The sequence below is a fragment of the Lepisosteus platostomus genome, chromosome 6 (genome assembly GCF_059453375.1).
Source record: "Lepisosteus platostomus isolate fLepPlt1 chromosome 6, fLepPlt1.hap1, whole genome shotgun sequence".
Lineage (NCBI taxonomy): Eukaryota > Metazoa > Chordata > Actinopteri > Semionotiformes > Lepisosteidae > Lepisosteus > Lepisosteus platostomus.
The window spans coordinates 21,725,645-21,746,461 of NC_142616.1; the positions used below are offsets into that span (position 1 = coordinate 21,725,645).

Consider the following 20,817-nt stretch of genomic DNA (forward strand, 5'->3'; position numbering starts at 1 on the left):
TTCTGACATGAAAGAGTTGCCACAGTGCCTGTCTTGAGAAGAGGAAGTGAGAGTAACTACTGTATTATTTAAATAAAAGGCAACAGGATTTATTTACAGAATGTATCTGTAGTATTTAGTGGAAAAAAGTTACCACAGTAAGATGTGTAGTTTTTTCCAGGAAAAAAAAAATCAATCCTCTGTACAGATACCAAACCAGATACCATTATACTGAGCGATCACACTACCAGAGTTCCATAATTATTTCTCTGCCTGTCCAAGGATGTAGAGTTGTGAGGCTCTTGAGAAAGATATTACAGCTCCAGTGTCCAGACCTTGTGGCACACCTGTCACTTGCTGTGGATGGATCATGCTCCCTCCCTGCCTCTCTAGCGCTGCTGCTGTGAGGGTGATGATGCCCCTCTCCTCTCACCTGCGCTGCACTGCGCTTCTGCTTGGTTCACCACCGGAGCTCCTGCCAGCTTTTCAGTACCCAATATGGCAGTCCTGCTTGTAACACTGCCAACCTTGAAACTCTCTTATACAGGGGACTATCTGGCTTCTAAAGCAGTTAAACATAGCCAGTAGAGGTGTATCTCAAATAAGCACTCTTTAATTTTCAGTTCCCTCCATCAAAAGGACTCTCAGCAATCAAATGTTCATCTAATTTTGGAAACCAGGCTCCTGGCACACCAGCATCCACTTGTTCAAGCATTGAACACTCATTTCCAGAGGGTGCAGAGCCTAAATGAAGATGCTTCATATGTTTGTGCTGTTCCAGCCCTTCACCTGCAGTATGACCTGCAGAAGTCGATCGATGCACAAGGGGAGCGTTACTGTCATATTACATCTCCTCAGCTATGGACATTTTGAATTTTGCAGTTCATTTTGTTTCATGGCACCCATCCTAGCATCATCCTCATAAATTCAATTATGAACTTCTCCTTTCAATTAAGCTCTTTTACATTTACTTTGTATAACATGTTGCAGAAGACAAGAAAAAGGGACCTTTTTCCATCTTCAAACTAAGTAAGGTCTGGTTTGTGCCGGGTGCACACTTGGGACTTTCCAGGCAAATTATTTGACAACAGCACCTCCTGGAGTCCTTTCTCAGAAGTGTTACCTGACCTCTGCATAATAGATTTTTTCATTGATGTAATGAGCCCATCTCTTTCAAGCCCCTAGGGGGCACTTGTAAATTCAGAAGTTCCAAAAAAATAATGAAATCATTTTATTACACATCACTAATCACTAATAAATAATCCATTATTCTAAGCTAAGACACAAAGCTATATACAAATAGAGTTTTTTTTTAACAATGGTAACAGCTAAGGTGCCTGTACAACTGTGTTTTCTGCAAAGATGGTGAAAGAAAACTATATGGAGCTATGACGTTTCTCAATTATACTCTGCAGCTCATCTGCAGCTTTGTTCAGCTTCATCTTTCTTAACTGTTCAATTAGATCAGGAAAGGCATTGGCAAGCCCTCGCCTCTGATTCCACTCCTTCAAAAGATTAACACCTTGCTCTCTCGCGTCGTGTTGATCGTTTAACATGATCATCTGCACCCTAGCCGGAGTTATTCCACTCTCCAATGCCAGCTGCTTAATGTATTTCAGTTCAACTATGTCAGCAATCTGGTACAAGAATGGCTCCAGGTTAACACCTGCAAAAAAAGGCAGCAAAAAAAAAAAACGGTTCAAATGCAAACAGAATAGCCTGCACATTATATAATTTGCAGCTAATACATATTTCTACAGTAATCCCAAGAGAAGCTAATGATGGCCCAATAGATGGAGAGCGTCAGTGGACAGCAATTTTCAGGTCATACCACAGATTGTCAATTGGACTTAGATATGATTTCTTGTGGAGTATTTTGGTGTTTGAACCTAAGACAGGTTATAAACAACATGCCATTCAGGTAATCTATTGTAGATTGTTTCTTAGTAGCTAACTGATCCAAGGATCTTGTGCAGCCTCTGTATAAAGATCTGCAGTTCTCAGTTTTAAATTCCTGCTCAATTCCTATCCTGTTTTCTGAACCAAGAAGCCAAGAAAAGCAAGAGCAGAAAACAGGGCTCCCCTCACCTTGCATTATTTGTCTTCAGCAAAATATGACAACCACAATGGTGACCAGATCCAGGTATCTGAAAACCCTTTCAAATACTTCTTATGAAATAAATCTTTATTTCATTTCATCAGCAATCCAAGGCTTTGAAGTTTGGATGTGAATATTTGATCAAATATTTTAACCCTGAAGTTGGGCTTTGAGAAATATGGCCCATCATGCAAACCTGTTCTTTTCAACAAGAAAATGTCAAAGTTTACTCTAAACCTGGTATCATTCTAATTTCTTTACACTGTTAAAGTAAGTCAGTAGGGATTTGTTAAGAAACCTTCAAAACTGTTTGCAGTTTCTATCTCTATTTCTATCTTTTTGCACACGTAGGACTCAGCTGTGCAGAATGTTGTAGCATGAAAAGAACTAGTTACTCTAAAGGCTACCACAAGGGGGAGAAAGACTATATAAATACTCAGGTGCTTCAGTTCATTTCAGAATGTGCCTTCGATTTTAGTCAAATTTATTAGCTGAGTCAATGTTCAAAATCAGACCATGCTGGTGCCACTTCTAAATAACACATTTTTAAAAAATGCAAACTTTACATTTGTAAGTGAAATGCAAAACCTAAGTACCTGGTTCTGGTGCTTTCAGGAGATTCTGTGAAACAAAAATGAAACCAAGGATTAAAAAAGGTTGTTTCTGATTATAGAACCTCTACAGCTTCTAAACATAAGCAGATTTACAGTATAAGCTGCATCAGAAAACAGCTAAGACATGAGGCTATACAAGACCATTTCACACTTTTTATCAGGGCAAGAGCCCCACGAGTGATAGAAAAAACAAAAAATGTGGCAACAACATTAACCATTGTACATAGCGCACATTGTTTGTGTGCGTTTTATGGTTTAACCTTAGTGTTTCTGTGGTATTTAGTGGATTTTATTGTACTTTACGATACTGGGCCATGATGTATGACAGAAAAAATCAGATCACTTCCTATTACCAGCAACCCAATAAGTTAGATGGGCCAAATGTTATTACACTATTATCATGGTATGACATGATATCCCCAAGGCATAGTTTAGTACAGCACCACAGCAAAAACATGGTAAAGACACAAAATTATTTCCATCATTGTAAATTTACCATGCTAAAGTTTTATGAAAGAAAACCTAAATGATAGCTCCAAGATCATACAAATAATTAAAGAACTGTAAACAAGATCACTTTGAAAACAAAGACCTAAAAAGTGAATTAAATACCTCTCTATTTTCTTGTTCCATGTTCTGATGTTCCCTTTTGTTGCGATTACCTATTAAACAAATAAAACAAAAATATCACCTAAATCGAAACGTTTCATTTTACATTGTTGTGAATAATTATTTCTTATATTTGTGCTTTGCTTATATTTGCAGTCTGGGATCTTAAATTTTTTTACACAGCGGATCAAGTACAGAATTAAGGGAGAAATCTATGATGCCCAGACCGTACCAGCTCAGAGTGAAGTCTGGCCAGGACAGCACAATTAATTAATTAAAATCTGTACTCCTACTAGCAGTATAAAGGGATCTTGAATGCTTTAATGACCAAGTCCTCTTGACTTTAGGTCTCATCTAAAAGACTGCACCTCCTGCCTGGGCATTGGTTTGGAAATTCTGGTCCAGAGGAAGCAGCACCATCTACTGGTCCATGAACATCATTTACAGCAACAACTTAGTTATGAGGTCTCCCATCCCAGTACTGAACAGTCCCAGGCTTCTTAGCCTCAAATTCAATGGTACATTTTTTTAAATTAATTCATTTATCTGTATACTTACCAAAACAGTATAGTCTCTTCTTCCACATAATTCCAATACCAACTATTAAAAGCAGTACTATACATGTAATTATAACTGGAGCAATCACTGAAGTCGAACCTGCAACTGAAATCAGAAATCAATTAAGTCCCAAAATATGTCTAAATTACTTAAATTAACAATCTGACCATTTAACGAATCAGAATAGAATGCATACTACTGTATACCATCAGAAATTGGTAATTTAATGTTGATCCAAAAATCTGCTGTGCTGGGTTTCTCCAGGAACAAGACTGGAAACCCTAGCTATACTGTATGGATTAGAGTACATGACTGAGCAGTACAAGGATTGTTCATCTTCTGCTGTGGTAGAAATACTTTGGCACTGGAAAGGAAGAACTGTTTGAAATGAACTTAAAGATTATTAAATAATTAAAGACTAGAAGTAATGCCCATGTTTTCTCAGAAACAGTGGGGCAGAGCGATGGTTCTGTGGCTAAGGATCTGTGTCTGTGGCTGGAAGGTTGCCAGTTCAAATCCCATGGCTGGCAGAGGAATCCTTCTCTGTTGGGCCCCTGAGCAAGGCCCTTAACCCCAGCTGCTCCAGGGGCACTGTATTAATGGCTGACCCTGTGCTCTGACCCCAGGCTTCCCTCTCCCTGCCTGTGTGTCTCATGGAGAGCAAGCTGGAATATGCAAAAAGACAATTTCCTAATGCAAGAAATTGTACATGGTTAATACAGTGATCTTATCTTTCCTGAATATCAAAAGGTAAAGGTCATCTAACGGTTGAAATGACTACCACTCTGACTCCATTTCAGCTCTTAAATAGGTCCTTTAGGCCTGAAAAGACATTTTGTGCTAAAAAAAGAATCACTGCTATCATAAAAATGAATTAATTTGCAGCTCACACACATTTGCTATTTTAAAATTGTCATTCATAGTTTAAACTCACAAAAGAGGCACATTATGTACAGGATAGAACTGAATAGAGATGGAAGTAATATTTCCTGTGTCACTTATCTGTACAACCTTTAACAAGTACATTGACACAGAAAGGGCAGGTGGGAATGGTGCACTTTTACTGGGCAATCTCTGTCTGTGAAATAAGAGAATACTTTCCAAGATAAATATTATTTTGTTATACTCGAACAAACAGATCATAGGTGTACTGCAACTAACAGAACAGTAGCTCAGTGTTATTTAAGAAGGGAGAGTAAGAAAATATTTAACAGGAATTAACTCAAATTAACAGATAATAAATTGCAATTTCTCTATAAGTGCAAAAAAACTTTACCTCGTTCTCCACAGACTGTATCGTTAGTTCTTGTACATGTTTGGGCAACACGGCCTTCACAACTTAAAAAAGGAATGTTACAGAATTATGATCACAACTGGCCAACAGGATGGGCAGAAACAACTGCAACACAAGTGTATATGTTCTGCAATGTGTAAATGACGAAAATAATATCCTGAAAAGGTGGATGTAAGAGTTTAAGAAAACTATATCTTGTTTGAAACTAGATAAAGCTTTTTGACAGTGGCTCATCCATGTAAGGATCTCATCCAACTGCTTCTCTAAAGAAGTCAGGGTATTGGTACAGGGCTTTGACAACGTGGCTGGATATCTTGTTCCAGACATCCCTTGCGGTGCCTCCAGTTCTCCTTCTTATGGAATATACAGTGCCTTCAGAAAGTATTCACCCCCTTGAATTTTGTCACGTTTTGTTCCCGTTACACCCTCAAATTTTAACATTGATTTTTTTTCTCCCTTCAATAACACAATAAATTCAACACATTTATGAATCAAAAATATTTTTTTTCCAGAATGAAAGACTTATATTTATCATTTACAAAAGTATTCACCTCTCCCCTAGTCAATACTTTGTACATAGTCCTGTAACAGCAGTTACAGCCGTGAGTCTTCTTGGGTGTGTCTGTATGAGCTTTGCCCATTCAGATTGTGGGATTTTTACCCATTCTTCAATGCAAATTTGATTTAACTCAACTAACTTAGATGGAGAGCGTCAGTGGACAGCAATTTTCAGGTCATACCACAGATTGTCAATTGGATTCAAGTCTGGGCTCTGGCTGGGCCATTCCATAATACTAACCTTCTTTTTTTTCCCCAAGCCATTCCTTGATAGTTTTTGATGTGTGCTTTGGGTCATTTCCTGCTGGAAAATGAATCTCAGCCCTAAACACAGATCTCTGGCTGACTGAAACAGGTTCTCCTCAAGGACTTGCCTTTCTTTGGCTTCATCCATGTTGCCCTTGATAGCAACAAGCTTTCCAGTTCCTCCTGCTGAAAAACAACCCCAGAGCATGATGCTGCCACCACCATGCTTGACAGTAGGGACGGTGTTACCTGGGTGTTAGGTTGTATTTGGTTTGTGCCAAATATAGCGCTTTGCTTTCAGGCCAAAGAGCTCAGCTTTGGTCTCAGACTACAGCAACTTAGGTTGTTAAAACAAAGGGGGTGAATACTGTACGTATCAATTAAGTAATCTTCATATGTTTATTTTTTATATAATTCTGAAGACATCTAAATGCTTTATTTCATTTTAACATTATAGAGAATTACTTCTACAGGAGTGGAAACAATTCCCATTTAAATATGCTTTAATTTGACTTTGCAACACAGCAGAATGAGAAATAATCTGTGGGGGGTGAATACTTTCTAAAGGCACAGTACATTCTTTGTTCAATTATTACATTTCCCTCTTGCTGAAATGTGTGCCAGAATGCAGAATAGTGAATTTATTTTTTGGGAAATGACATGCTTCTGTTTCCACATGTTTCCAGGATTCTTGATATCACTACAGAAAATGATCAAATCCATTATACATTATGTGTGGGTTACATTATTTTCAGGATACATGGATCCATGGAAACATTAATAACATTCTAAACAATGTTGATAATATAAAAACTAAAACAATGTTCCCAAACCACTAATATTCTAAGCATGAGTATTTAAATAAATATTCTGGACAACATTTGCAATCAACTGCTTTTAAATATGCAAACATCTTCACATTGGTGGATTCATACAAGAAAATAATTCTTATGATTGATGCTGACATTTAAATTACACACATTCATACATATAGAGCAAACATCAATGTCAATTCACACTTACGTTTTACAACGGTGACACTGTTTACAAGGTGGACTGGGACAGTATGAATGTTCTTTACATCTGCACTTCCTGTTCTGAGTTTTAGCACACTGTGACTCCTCTTCCAGTAAAGCTACAATGAAAATCCATTAGTGAAAGTTATGGTCAGAAAACAATTAGCAAAGTTATTGTTATAGCAATAATAAAATAAAACATCTGTTCACAGTGTGCAGCATGGTGGTGCAATAAGTAGCATGGCTGCCTTGCAGCACTGGGGCCATGGTCTCAATTTGGGACCTGGGGTGCTATCTGTGTGGAGTTTGTATGTTCTCCCCAAGCTCGTCTAGGTTTCCTCCAGGAGTTCAGGTGTAACGAACAGTTCTTTCCGGACTCTATGCGGACGACACAATTCGGAATGGTGATGAAACACTGGGGAAAAAGCCATGCAGGAAACAGGGATCAAAACAGGGGGGCGTGTCCTTGGTGCTCTGGTGTACAGGGGGGGTGAGTCCGGGGCAAACAATCCCGTAGTAATCCAAATGGGAAATCCAAACACGAAAGGAGAAGTCCAAAACCGGGAGGTCCATCCAAAAACAAACTAGATAAAAACAAGAACCGGGTCGGAACCGGCGGAATGGGAACGGGAACGGGAACAGAGATTAAAACCTTAACGGGACCAGGTGCTTCCAGGTCCCGGACTCGCACGATACGGAGATCAGATGCAGAGCCCGGATTAATGTCAGCGCCTGGCTTTTAAGGTGGGCTGGGAACAGGAGACAGGTGCACAAAAATCAAGTCCAAAGTGAAAGGGCCGGAGCGCCCTTCAGGGGGGAGGGACTACAGTCGTGACATCTGGCTTCCTCTCATAGTCCAAAGACATACTGGTAGGTCAATTGGCTTCTGGGAAAACTGGCCCTAAGAGTGAGTGTGCCCTTGTCGTTATTTGTGTCTGTGTGTCTGCCCTGCAATGGACTGGCTTCCTGTCCAGGGTATTCTCTGAAAAATGTATAGATCTACGAGCAGGTTGAATGCATACCACAACTTTCACTTAACTGGATCTATTAATGAGACGTACTCTCTTTCCCTGCAGAACTCTGAATGAAAGTATCATGTTAAAGCCTGATGGAGAGGCAGTCTTAGAAAAACAGAGTTCTATACAGCCTAACATTATGGATGGGTCTGAACTCAGGGCAGATACAACCATTATTTTAATGACGCACAACACACAAGAAGAAACCCAATACTTTATGAAGGCTATAGACAGCACAGTGCTGTTAGCGCTTCATATGGATGACCCCAGATAACGTGGAGACATACCAGCTGCCTCGCATTTGTCACAGTTTAAACATTTTTCACCGATGTGTTCATCCTCCATGTACGTGTCCTCTGGGCAGGGCTCACATTCATTTTTTATGTTGTTGAATTGTTCACCTGGATAAAAAAATAAAAGACAACATTCAGACTGACCTCTAATACACCTGCTGCTGTCTTGGATACTTGAGTACATTCACTAATTCAGTAAAAATTCTAGGAGATTTATGAAGTCAGCCAGCTCCATACTTGTGAACAGTTAAGAGTTCATTACTGACACAGCAAGACATTGATTACTGTAGGCAAGGGAAGGCAACAGAGTTGGATCCTTAGATGTTATTATTCAGATTATTGTTCTTTTTTCCAGATCAAATTTTAATTGCCTGTAAAATCCAACTCCCCGCACAAGAACCCATTAAATCTAGGGGACTTCAAAGGACCACAGGAAGCTAAGTCAGTAAATTCTGCACATGCAGGCTGCGTGCTTGTTTTTAAATAATTGAGGAATTCTGAAGACTTTTGTTCTCTGAACCTGAACACCAGAGAAGTCCTAATCCTCTCATGATACAGTTTATTTCTAACAAAGTGTTTTGACCCATTGCTTGGCTGCCATCTTGGATTTGAACAAAAAAACAGCTTGTTGAACTGCTTCAACTCCTAAACTTTGAATAAAGTGAAACTTGGCACACATAAAGTAGGTTGTGTAGTCCATCAGTTTTGTTTTGTTTTTCTCACGACAAACTGCTATCTAAAATACAGGCACAGGTAATTTCATATATTGCATTATACCTTAATGTTACAGTGTGACAGACTTATAGGAGCTTCATGTAGTTCCAGAGCTCACACAAATCTACAGTGGCAGAGGACATTAAGCTACTCTGTCACATAGTGTGGTTCTTATACTCAGTAATTCAAGAGTTTCGCACAATTTACAAAACTCTTCTCTATAAAAAACAAATAAAAAAGACTCTACATCTTGTTAGATGGTGTTACCTCTTGGCCATGGTTAAGTTTCAGGACAGGTCAAAAGTCAGATGACTGGGCCTCTTACAGCAGGTGAGTAGCTTGTTTATCACATGTGATTCGTAGTTCTGGAAAGTTACTGTATGGTCATCCACCTAATGTTGGCTGGACTTAGTTTTAGTTGCTCTTGTTCTACGTGAAGTTAATAAATGTTAATATAAGCACTGTTGGTTACTTGCCTGTCATTTAAGACTGGCTGAGCAGAATAAAATAAACCGTGTACCATAGCAAAATGGTCCCTCACTTTATTGAGGGTGGCTGAGTAGGATTATATTATGTAAAATTAAATATTTAATAGGAGAGGTGGTTAGTTAGATTAGATTAAGCAGAATTAATTATTTGATTGTCTCATTGTTTATCAGAGTGACAATATGGAAAATAATTTGTGTGTGTTATGCTCTGTGTAGTATGTGTGTTGTGCGCTATTGATTGTGTCGTCCTCTTCATCAAACCCCTCTCCCCCCTCTTTCACATAATGTTTTTTACGCTGTAAATGGGCTGTAATAAATGTAGCTGTAGAGCTCACCTGATTTTGTCAGGGTACATTACATTCCTTTTTTACTTATTTAAATTACATAGAGCTAATATTTTACTGTTATGTAGCAAAGCTTTTTTTCTGTACCTTTGAAGAACACACTGAGGGTGTTTTAGTAATCTAAAAAGCCAAAAAGGCTTCACTTTACCTAGTATTTGTTTTGCTGTCTGAGACTTTTTTTTAAAAAAAGTTCAATAAACTATGGGTGGGTAAGCTGTCTGAAACATGAAAGTATACTGCCAAAAATGAATATATCCCATGGTTTCCCACAGTTGTATACAAGCCAGGCGGGCTGCTTGGACAAACAAATGCACGAAGGGCAACAAAATGCTGTTTGGTAGTAATACACTGCAAGTGCAAGATCATCTGCCAGCCAGCAGCCATGATGTTAGCATCATCACTCAAGTCTCACACATTGGGACCAAATTCTCACAGTCTCATGCCTTGGTCTCAATGAGAGCGAAATAATAAACAGCCTCATTAGCCAAAAGAACACAATGACGGTTTGATGCAAACAGAAAACAGCAAAAAGCAATGTTTTTCAAGCACACATTTCTTCCTCAGGCAGCATCATGGGTAGCCTACATCATTGATGAATCCTATTTGATCAAACTAGTTGCTGTGTTTAAATAATATCTTATTCAGGACAACACTGTTAAATTACAACAATAAGAAACAAGCGAGTGAGCAAGCTAGTACATTACTCTAGCTGTTACATACTGTACTGTAGTTAGGTGGCTGGGGAGAGGATTAATGTAACAAGATCTGCCTGAAATCAAAACAAAATGCAGTATTCTTTTTCTTCATGTTTGTAACCGAAATCGCTAAAAAGACAAACAAAAATATCGAGCCTCCTGTCAAATACTTCCAGTCGATAGACAGATGACTCTGCTGACGACTGCTGTGACATGATCATCAACCAGTGATGCGCCCACTAAAGAACGGCAGCTTAGAGGCACAGCAAGATAGACACAAACATCACGTCTCTAGGTTCAATCCCAAATAGCTGAGCAACCCAAAATGTAGAAAAACAGCTGTACAATACAGAATGCGGTACGTTACATGGAACTTACTTTACATGATGAAAACTATTTAAGTTCTAACATTTGTAAAGTGCTTTTTTTTATGTCATCCACAGGTTTCCAGACTAGGAAGTCAATCTGAGAGGCAATTTATTATGACCCCCTCCGCTAATTATAGGCAGGATTTATTTGACGCACATACTAAGTCAGATCGTCACAAATACCTCAATTTGTGGAATGCAATAATATGAATTACCTCATGCCAAAGCAGCAGAATTAAGTATTCCAACTATTTCTGTTAAATGATGTTAAATTTATATCCTAACGAACTGTACCCTCAAATAATTTAAGCAGCTAGTAGTTTTCATTAATTGATTTATTTACAGCTATGAATTCCTCAACTTAAGAGTCTTTGTCCTGCTTAATACCTATTTCCATGTGTGTCTATTACAGATGCCTTTGACCCAGTTCTGAACACGAGGCCGTCACTGGCACATTTAAACACCTCTGCTTGCTTATTAGATGATAATTTCTCACATTCTGTTAGAAACTGACATATTTTGTGCCAATTTTTTCTAATGGATAATCATTTCTCTTAGATCGACCAAAGGTTCAAATACCGATCCCACCACACTATGTATGAAATGTTCCAAATGCCAGACGCTGTGGAGGAGCCCATTACTAAAGAACACAAGTCATTAAAGGTCCCAGGACTTGTCAATGATTGAACAGCTGGAATTTACTTTCTGTAAATTAAATTATCTGACATGAGAGCAAAAAAATATTTAAAAAAATATTTTAAAAAACATTTTTACATTAATTATGTAACAACCGATACTTTGTTACAGAAGGATATCAGGAAAGAAATGTACTGTACAATGAAGTGGACCAGCTCCATGCCAGCCTGTCTCTGCTGTCTGCTAATGCTCTCACCATCCCAGTCTCGTGTTAACTGTGAGAGGGATTCCTTTGCAATGAGACTGTACATTGATATGAAGGAATAAACTGCTTTGATAACGACAGACCTGTGAAACAGACTCCAGAGGAAGTTGGATAAAAGGCCACCAGTGTCAACCTTCAGCTTTCCAAGGGCCCTGGAGTGGTTCTTTCAGAAACCTAGGAGAACTGCTTGCTCTCATGTTTACCATAAGTAATAGTGTGGTTAAAGACTGAAAGAGTATGTTCAGTATTGGGTGATGAAATTTTGAAGGAAATTAGGCTTTTTAAGCAATTCTTATATTGATTTAATTATAATGTTTAACTTTTATTTATGTCAAATTATTATATGCTATTATTTCTGTACACTGTGCGCTATACTACTGTAAATGTTCATGTGTGCGGTTTAGTTACGTTGTGTTCATTCCTTTTTCGCCTCGACAAACAACCACTACCGCAGAACACCTATTCACACTTCTGCACGGAGTCTGGTTGTGCCACTTTATTATGTCATCTGCGGATCGGTCACCACCAAGAAAATCTCTTTTCATTGCAGGAACACCAATTCACAATGCTGCCAGCGTCCCTGTGACATTGGTACTTAAACAGTAACTTTCACAGGCCCGTGACATCTTGGAATCGGGCAGAATCGATTTTAGAATCAAGAGAACAAACAAAGCAGATTCAAGAATTTCCGTTTCATCTGTTTTCTTACCCTTAGAGCATCGGATCTCGACGGGTTGCTCTTTATTCCGATTACTACCATCTTGTCTCCGAAATCGATGGTTGGGCCTCTCGGCCCAGCAAGGTGCACAGCACTGTACAGTACAGGGAGAGATACAGTATGAATCGTTATTCCGCATCAAATAGCTTTCCTCATATCGTGATAACAGCGGTCACAATGCTACGAATCTCCGGTAAGGAGCAGACAAATTATCTTATTCTCTAGTATCATATTACAAACTGTTAACAAGCCCATACATGCCTCGGTATAGTATTTTTACATAGCAAGTAAAACGAAAAGTATGGTACTGATTTATTTACAAGAACTTACGAGACAGATCACTGTAATATATAAAATCGGGAAATGTTATTTTATTAAATCGTTATTAAAACAGTTTGAAATCTAGTAAATGTTAACGCCCAGTAGTGGCAAATTAAAACGAAAGTAAAATGCTTTCCAGTAAGAGCATTTGTAATATTTGAACAAGTTAAAATTCTCACAACGTCAACACTATTGTCATTTTGTTCTGCTACCTTAGTATAAAAACAATCTGAAATCACCCTTAGAATGAAATTAAAAAGTTTCTCAAATTAAAACCCAGTCATTATACGTACCTGACTTTTTAAGAGAACGAAAAAAAAATCAGCTGAACCAAAGTTGAAACCAATGATCTAAAACCATTATTTTAATAAAATGTATCCAGCCTTCCAAACATACTTTACAGTTGCTGTACAGTATAATAGTAATAACTATTATCGTCATTATCATAAAAACAAGAAAATACAGCCCCTGAAGAAAAGTCATGTAAGTGAGGTAAAGTCAGCCTAGTGAGGTAATAAACAGTCCAGCTAGTCTTGGATTTAAAACTCACCAAAGTGCAGAAAAACAGCAGAGTAAATTTGCTCACGATGATTTTCTTCATGTTTCAAACATACGTTTAGACCTGGCCGCTGTCAGGTCTTCCTGTTTTCAGTACACTTCAGCGTGTGCAATCCCACAGTCCGCGATTGGTTAGAACTGCTGTAATTTAGTTTTTTGTAGGACGGGACTTTCTTTGCACAAACCAGGCTCAACGAGGGCTCAATTTTGCACTTTCTTTTTTGAAACACAAAGTAAAACTTTGCAGACATTTGGAAAACTCCCGTTCATTCCCCGCTACAAAAATACTAAATTCCCAATACTAAAGATTTGATGTAATAATAATACTATGTACTGTATTGTGATAAATTTAAGAAGTACAGAGTACAAGCTGTAGAGATGCCTACCAAGGTATCTCCCTTAGTGAATGACATTTTAGTTCTTAACTGGGACATTGTATAAATATACAAATACTGCATATTGAGGATAATTTATGTTTTTATATAAGAGTTTAGTGTTTGCCCAAAACTAGTTTTACTATATTAATAACAGCATAGCACAGCCAGGCCAAGATGCAAAAATAAAAAAAAAATCCAATCAAAGTTTATTTATCAAATGCACAACAATATGGCGTGCAGCAATAGTTGCTGGCAATGAAATTGCGAGCTCACAAAAATCACAAAATTCACAAAAACACAAAAATCACAAAATTGAGGTTACGTTTTTTGAAATTGAATAAAACTCAATATGAGTAGAGCTGCTATGTGTCCATGGTGTATACAATATATACAAGTAGTGCAGTTATGCTGAATACAGTGAAAACTGTGTGTCCATGTAGCCATTACAGGTGATTTACTGAAGGAGCTGCAGGTTGGCTATTTAGCAGTCTTATTGCCTGGAGGTAGAAGCTGTTCCGTAGTCTGTTGGACTTGGACCGAATGCTTTGGTATCGTTTACCAGATGGTAGGAGGGAAAACAGTTTGTGACTGGGATGACTGGGGTCCTTGAGAATGGACCTGGCCTTCTTCAGACATTTAGCTGAGTAGATATCCTGGATGTTTGTTAGCTCACAACCGGTGATGAGCTGCGCTGACTTCACCACCCTCTGCAGTACTTTGCGATTCTTGGCGGAGCAGTTCCCATACCAGGCAGTGATGCAACCAGTCAGGATGCTCTCAGTAGTGCACCTGTAGAAGTTGGCCTGGATATGTGACGGCATGCCGAACTTCTTTAGCCTGTGGAGAAAGAACAGGCACTGCCGTGCTGTCTTGACCACGATGTTGGTTTAGTGGGTCCAGGTTAAGTCCCCTGAGATGTTAGCTCCCTGGAACTTAAAACTCCTGACCCTCTCCACTGCAGTCCCATTGATGTAGATAGGTGTGTGATCTCCTCCCTGATGTTTCCTATAGTCTACAATCATCTCCTTTGTCTTACTGATGTTAAGAGAGAGGTTGTTCTCCTGGCACCATGCTGCCAGGGTTTCAACCTCCTCCCTGTATGCAGACTCCTCTCCATCTGTGATCAGACCAATGACTGTTGTATCGTCCGCAAACTTAATGATGGAGTTTGAGTTACAGTATGCCTGGCGACACAATCATGGGTAAATAAGGAGTAGAGGACAGGACTAAGCACGCAGCCTTGGGGGGCTCCAGTGTTTAGAGTCAGGGTAGAGGATATGTTGGTGCCCACCTTCACCACCTGCGGACGTTCCATCAAGAAGTCCAGGATCCAATTACAGAGGGAGGTGTTCAATCCTAGGTCCTGGAGCTTGATGACAAGCTTTGAGGGCATTATGGTATTGAATGCTGAGCTGTAATCAATAAACAGCATTCTCACATATGTTCCTTTCTTATCCAGGTATGAGAGGGCAGTATGGAGGGCAGTGGCAATAGCATCTTCAGTTGACCTGTTCTGGCGATACGCAAATTGCAGTGGATCTAGTGTGTCAGGCAGTGAGGAGGTGATGTATGCTTTGACCAGGCGCTCGAAGCACTTCATGATAACTGATGTGAGTGCAACAGGGCGGTAGTCATTTAGGCGGCTGACTCTGGGTTTTTTAGGAACAGAGACAATGGTGGTTTTCTTAAAGCAGGAAGGAACTATAGACTGAGCTAGAGAGAGATTGAAAATGTCAGAGAAGACATCTGCCAGCTGGTCTGCACATGCCTTCAGAACACGGCCAGGGATAGCATCAGGGCCAGGAGCCTTTGCGTGGATTGGTCTTTTTAAAAAATTTACACACATCCGCTCTGCAAAATGCAAAAGAGATAGCCAAATTATTGTCACAATAAACTTTTATGGTATGTACCGTATACAGTGCACTGCAAAATAATTCACTAACTTCCAGTGATCTTCCATTTGGTAGAATTACATATGCTGAGTTCTTGGCAGAGAAGAATGGGTGAAAATCACTTCCCTGGGAAGGGTGCTGTCTATAAATCTGTTCATTTATTTTTTTTATTATTATTATCAGCAGCAGCAACAACTACAACAACAGCAACAATTATTATTATTATTATTATTATTATTATTATTATTATTATTATTATTATTATTAAGATAGTTCAGGTTGAGCATTCAAATTTTGGTTAAAATAGTTCATTTAAAAAATGTGAATGCATTACATTGCAATTCAACAAATCTATATGTTAATATATACAGTAATACTGGAAGGGCTGAAAACTATTGCAAGCTGGTGTATACATTTTTAAATAGAATTGTAGCAGAATAAGAAAAAAAACCTACACAAAATGATTACTCCTTCTCCGTAGTACATGTGATTGTAATAGGTCCAAACCAGGTCAGTCTGATCTAGCTCCAAACATAATGGTTCTCCCACACTATTGGATTCATTATGCTATTAAAGTTCCTCGGTCTTTCTCTTGTTATTCCTATTGACCTGACATCTCATTAAAAGATGTCTCTTACAAGAATCATGGCAAGAAACCTAAAAGACAGCCTGTTACTTTCAGATGTGAAAATCACATCCACGTCACCTTTTTATCTTGCTAGCGAATCCTATGGTCATGTAGATAATCATCTACTATAGATCTAATTATTCGTGTGTCCACTGTATAATCTTACATTTAATAGGGGTAAGACATATTGGTTCAGTCTTGTCACCTTTTTTGAATAGGCACTAAATTAGTCATTTTCCATTCAGTATTTCCCCTGTCTTAAGAGACAGTTGAAACAGTACTGTTAATGTCCTATAAATAGCATCTCGTTTCCTTATGTACTTTTGGTAGAATACCATCAGACCCTGGAGATTTAACTGTCTTTCAATGCTTCTGGTACCTGAAACACTTAGCTCTTCTTTGCTAATACAAGATATGCTGCTGAGTGATAAACATTTCAGTGAAATATTATTTTGATAATTTTATCCATTTCCCTTTCATGAGTTATCTCTGAGGCATTTTACTTCATTCATTTATGTTCTTTTGCTGTGGCAATACTGAAAAAATATTTTGTCTTCATTGTAATATTCTTTTCTATCTCCGTCTTGGTCTCTCCACTACTCTTCTTGACCTGTGCTTGTAACTTGTGACCTGGTGTGGTCCTGTGCATTTTTTTTAAAAAAAAATCTTCTCAGAAAAAAAAAGCAGATTAAAAAGGTTTAACTGATTTGTTAAAACATTGGTCCACTGCTTACTGTGCTTTGCTTTCCTTACTTGTGAGATGAGTCTATGCTTCAGATACTGTAGATTCTACTCCTCTTACAGTTCCTGTGTATTTGCCTTCCTGAATTTAAACAGCCTTTATTTTGGACTGTCTTTGCAATCAAAAATGTATTGAAATATATATATTATAATAATATTATTACAGTTTTTGAATGGTTCTGGCACCTCTGTTTTCCTTACCTCTACCTTGATTATTTGAGAAGACTAGATTGATACAGGTATTCACTGCAATAGGTCCTCTGAGTACTTTAACTGAGAAAGTAGTTGGTTGCCATGTTTACCGTTTCAGTTCTAAGTTGCTGACATCCCTATTGGTGCTTCCTAATATCCATCTATTCATTTTATAACCGCTTCATCCAATACAGGGTCATGGAGGAGCTGGAGCCTATTCTGGCAAGCAATGGGTATAAGGCAGGATATTCCTCGGATGGAATGCCAGTCCATCACAGGGTATGAACAAAAACTGACACAAACACACAAACAGTCACACCAGGGAAAAGTTTCCCAGAACCCAATTAACCTACCAGTATGTTTTTGGACGGGAAGGAAACAGGAACACCTGAAGGAAACACACACAAACATGTGGATATACTGTATGTGAGGAAAATTAAAGCTCCCCTTAATAATCATTTCTTCCTTATGTTCCTGGCCTCGTTAGGCCTCATCCATTTCTTTATAATTAATCCATTCTAAACACATTTATATAGGAAACTTGTTTTGCATTTACATGAAATATCTTGACAGCTTGGCAGTTTCTATTAACATTTTTTTTACTCAGAGCGCTACACTGGGGTACTGAGTACCCTTTGGCAAATGTATAAATAAGACACAGAGGAAGCAAGGTTGGAGAGCTTTGAGTATGTGTAAGTAATTTACTCAACATGTTGCTCTGAACGTCCATTTCACTTTTATTCCCTGATTTGATTTAACCTCCCGTGACATGGTGAGGGAAGCCCCACAGAGGTTCAGGCTGAAGTGAGACATTGGCATTGGCACCCCTCATGAGAATCCAGGCTTCTGGTTTGTTTTAAGCAGATGCCTGTTGTTCCCTGAAATCCAATGGGATTCAGTCAGGAAGAGCCCTATCAGAGCTGAGCTGCCTTGCCATTTTCGGTCAAAGCACATGTCGAGTGTTTTGGCAAATGCACACACTTTTAACCCCTCTGATCCTTTGTTAGTATATGTGATCAGACTGACCTTTTCACTTGCTAATTGTTTACTCACATCATAGTTGAATGTTCTATGTACTATGTTTGCTTTACAGGAGTCTCTGGAAATGTTATTTTAGTTTGTTTTTTTAAATAAGTGTTTTTTTGCAATGTAAAAAATGTTGTAACACATGCTTATATAAATACAGAGAGCAATGCTTATATTAATTGTACTGTTTGTTACTATGGTGGAATAAAAAAATGTCGATGTAGTCCCACCACAGGCACACCCATGTTTGTATTTCAAATAGGGTTATTGGCATCTTTTATTGCTTTATTGGCAAGTCATTCTTATTTTCTACCTACTTATGCATTTGTCACAATGATCAGTGACCTAAGTACTGGTCTGATTTGTTGTTTGCTGGCAGAAAGAAGCGTTAACTGTGATTTTCTCATAAAGAGAGAGGTGCTGTGAGTCAAAAAAAGAACAAAACGCACCTCTGTAATAGTTTGCAGTGCTTGGCAGAATAAATTGTGACTAGTGGAAAGAAATTAGATCTCCAGGACTACACTGAATATGCCCCCTGTTGCAAAACCATTGTCAATAATAAATATTAAACAAAAATAATGAAAAATAATACAACTAAATACCACTTCCCACAGAACCTTGTAAATATAATTGATTTTTCCATTGGAAGAAAAAATAACTTTATTAACTATACTGTATTTATATTACATCATATAATATTAGTAACTGAATTTAATTACTGTTATACATATTTTGCATTTATCAACAAAGTAACAGCATTAATCAATAAAGATTAAAAATCTATTTGGTTTTATTTATTTTTGGTCATCTTAATCTTTTATAGCTCTTAACTGTCAAACAACAGACCATAATAAGACACCTGTTTGACTTTAAGCACAGAATTTTCATTATCAACTAAACCTGAATTAACACCAGATGAGTTTAATGCTTTCATCAAGTGCTCGCTGTATAGACTGATGAGGACAGATATAGTTGTGTCACAGGATTAAACTGCAGGTTTTATTATTAAGTTTAATGGAGAAAGCCTAACTAAACATGGTTAGAAGCAGCAATGAGCTAGATAATGGTAAAGTGCTTTTAAGCAGAAACAAGCCTAATTTCTAAGACCCATGAAGCACAAAAAATTTGTAGGGTAACTTTCCTATGGGGAAATCTAATAATGTTACAAGCCGCTTTCCAAGACCACACCTTCTGTAGACTATTTCTTCCCTTAAATGCCTTGAAAAAAAGCAGTCTGCCAAGTCTCTCCTTATTTACTGAATAGTTCCTTTTTTGGTGTTGCATAAAAGTCTGTGCATGTTATCCTAGCTGTGTAAAAAACAGATTTCTTTACTGTGGAGCCAAGTCATTGTATTCCTTGAATGTTTGATTTACTTAAGCTTTAATTTATTTTTGACTCCTGTTTTCAAAAGCCGTGCATTGGTGTACAATGTGAAAAATTATATTTTTTTTCCTAAATTAAAAAATATGTGCATGGAACAAATACAAAAGAGCAGTGAGGCTCTGGTCCCTCCTCTAATACCTAATCAGACTGTGCAAGTATGGTATTGATTTTTTTGGAAAGGGTTTTTCAACACATTGAAATATGTATTGAGGGGCACACAGCTGACTTCATAACAAAAGAAAAGGGATTTTATCATTTTAAGAAGGAAGTAAAGTATGTCTGGAAATGTCCCATCCTGGACAGGAAGTACAATAAAAGATAACTAGGTGCAATATAATTAGTGTTTAATAGAGATAACAAGAGGGACAACAGTGTTTTTAACAGGCTGAAGCTCTCATAATGGGAACACAGGGAGATCCACAACAAAGCACAAAAATGACTGGTTATGAAGGATGCATATGCTGGTAAACTACTGTAGAGCTTAAATCATTGTTATTGAGTTTAATTCATCATATATTTTCTACAGTATATATCTGTAAACAGTTATCTTTCACCTAAAAACACAATTTATGAAGCCCAAATCTGGCTTTGTGTGTTTTAGGAAAATGTCAGCCCTGCCTACAGCTATGAGTATATGGGAGTTTTCTCGTCTTAAGTCAAACAGGGATTGAACGCTAGCTTCATTTTTTATAAACAATCTCCATTCCAGGCATGCCTCCAGACAGCAGTTGTGTTGTCGTACTTGAGCATGGAAAGAATGCACCATCGTAGTTCAGCACTCGACCTCCTCCGTGAATGGAAGGGACAGATTAGTGAAGCACACGAGAGAACACATTACTTCTTTTGAAGCCATCAAAACCTCAGCCTGTAGTCTCATGTTTGCCAGAACTATTCCTCTTAAAATCTAATCTTAATCTACAACTATTTTAATTTTACAAAAAACGTCCAGAATACAGCCACATTTAGGGCAAACAATACAACACAGTGATGCACTGAAGAGCTATTCAATACCACTGAGTATAGGGAAACTTATTCCAGAAGCGGTGTCATCTGCCTGGTATAATTCTTTAGAAGACAGGTTGTTTTAAATCAATGGTAAACTGGCAATGACAGGACTTGTTTCAAAGAAGTTCCGTTTAATGAAGTAGCCACCTACACATTTTCTAAAGCAGGCTTCAACACTGGGAAT

The 20,817-nt window shown here is 38.1% G+C and overlaps 1 protein-coding gene and 1 long non-coding RNA gene across 3 annotated transcripts; one reads left to right on the plus strand and one right to left on the minus strand.

The window, feature by feature from the left end:
* Window positions 1–1,195: 1,195 nt before the first annotated feature.
* LOC148661298 (tumor necrosis factor receptor superfamily member 6-like) lies at window positions 1,196–13,534 on the minus strand. Of its 2 annotated transcripts, none has more exons than XM_088634799.1 (9): window positions 13,381–13,534; window positions 12,501–12,603; window positions 8,276–8,389; window positions 6,980–7,091; window positions 5,135–5,196; window positions 3,859–3,957; window positions 3,304–3,353; window positions 2,674–2,698; window positions 1,196–1,645 (listed from the first exon to the last, which is right to left on the minus strand). In XM_088634799.1, exons 1-9 carry the CDS (start codon window positions 13,429–13,431, stop codon window positions 1,356–1,358), a joined length of 906 nt encoding a protein of 301 aa, XP_088490925.1. In that variant the 5' UTR covers window positions 13,432–13,534; the 3' UTR covers window positions 1,196–1,355. The 2 variants fall into 2 exon arrangements, with proteins under 2 accessions (XP_088490925.1, XP_088490924.1); XM_088634798.1 differs by having other exon boundaries at window positions 3,859–3,963.
* Window positions 12,578–19,391, plus strand: LOC148661299 (uncharacterized). The gene is made up of 3 exons (XR_015939500.1): window positions 12,578–12,702; window positions 17,413–17,497; window positions 17,826–19,391. It is a non-coding gene; the product is annotated as an uncharacterized LOC148661299 (long non-coding RNA).
* Window positions 19,392–20,817: the final 1,426 nt, after the last annotated feature.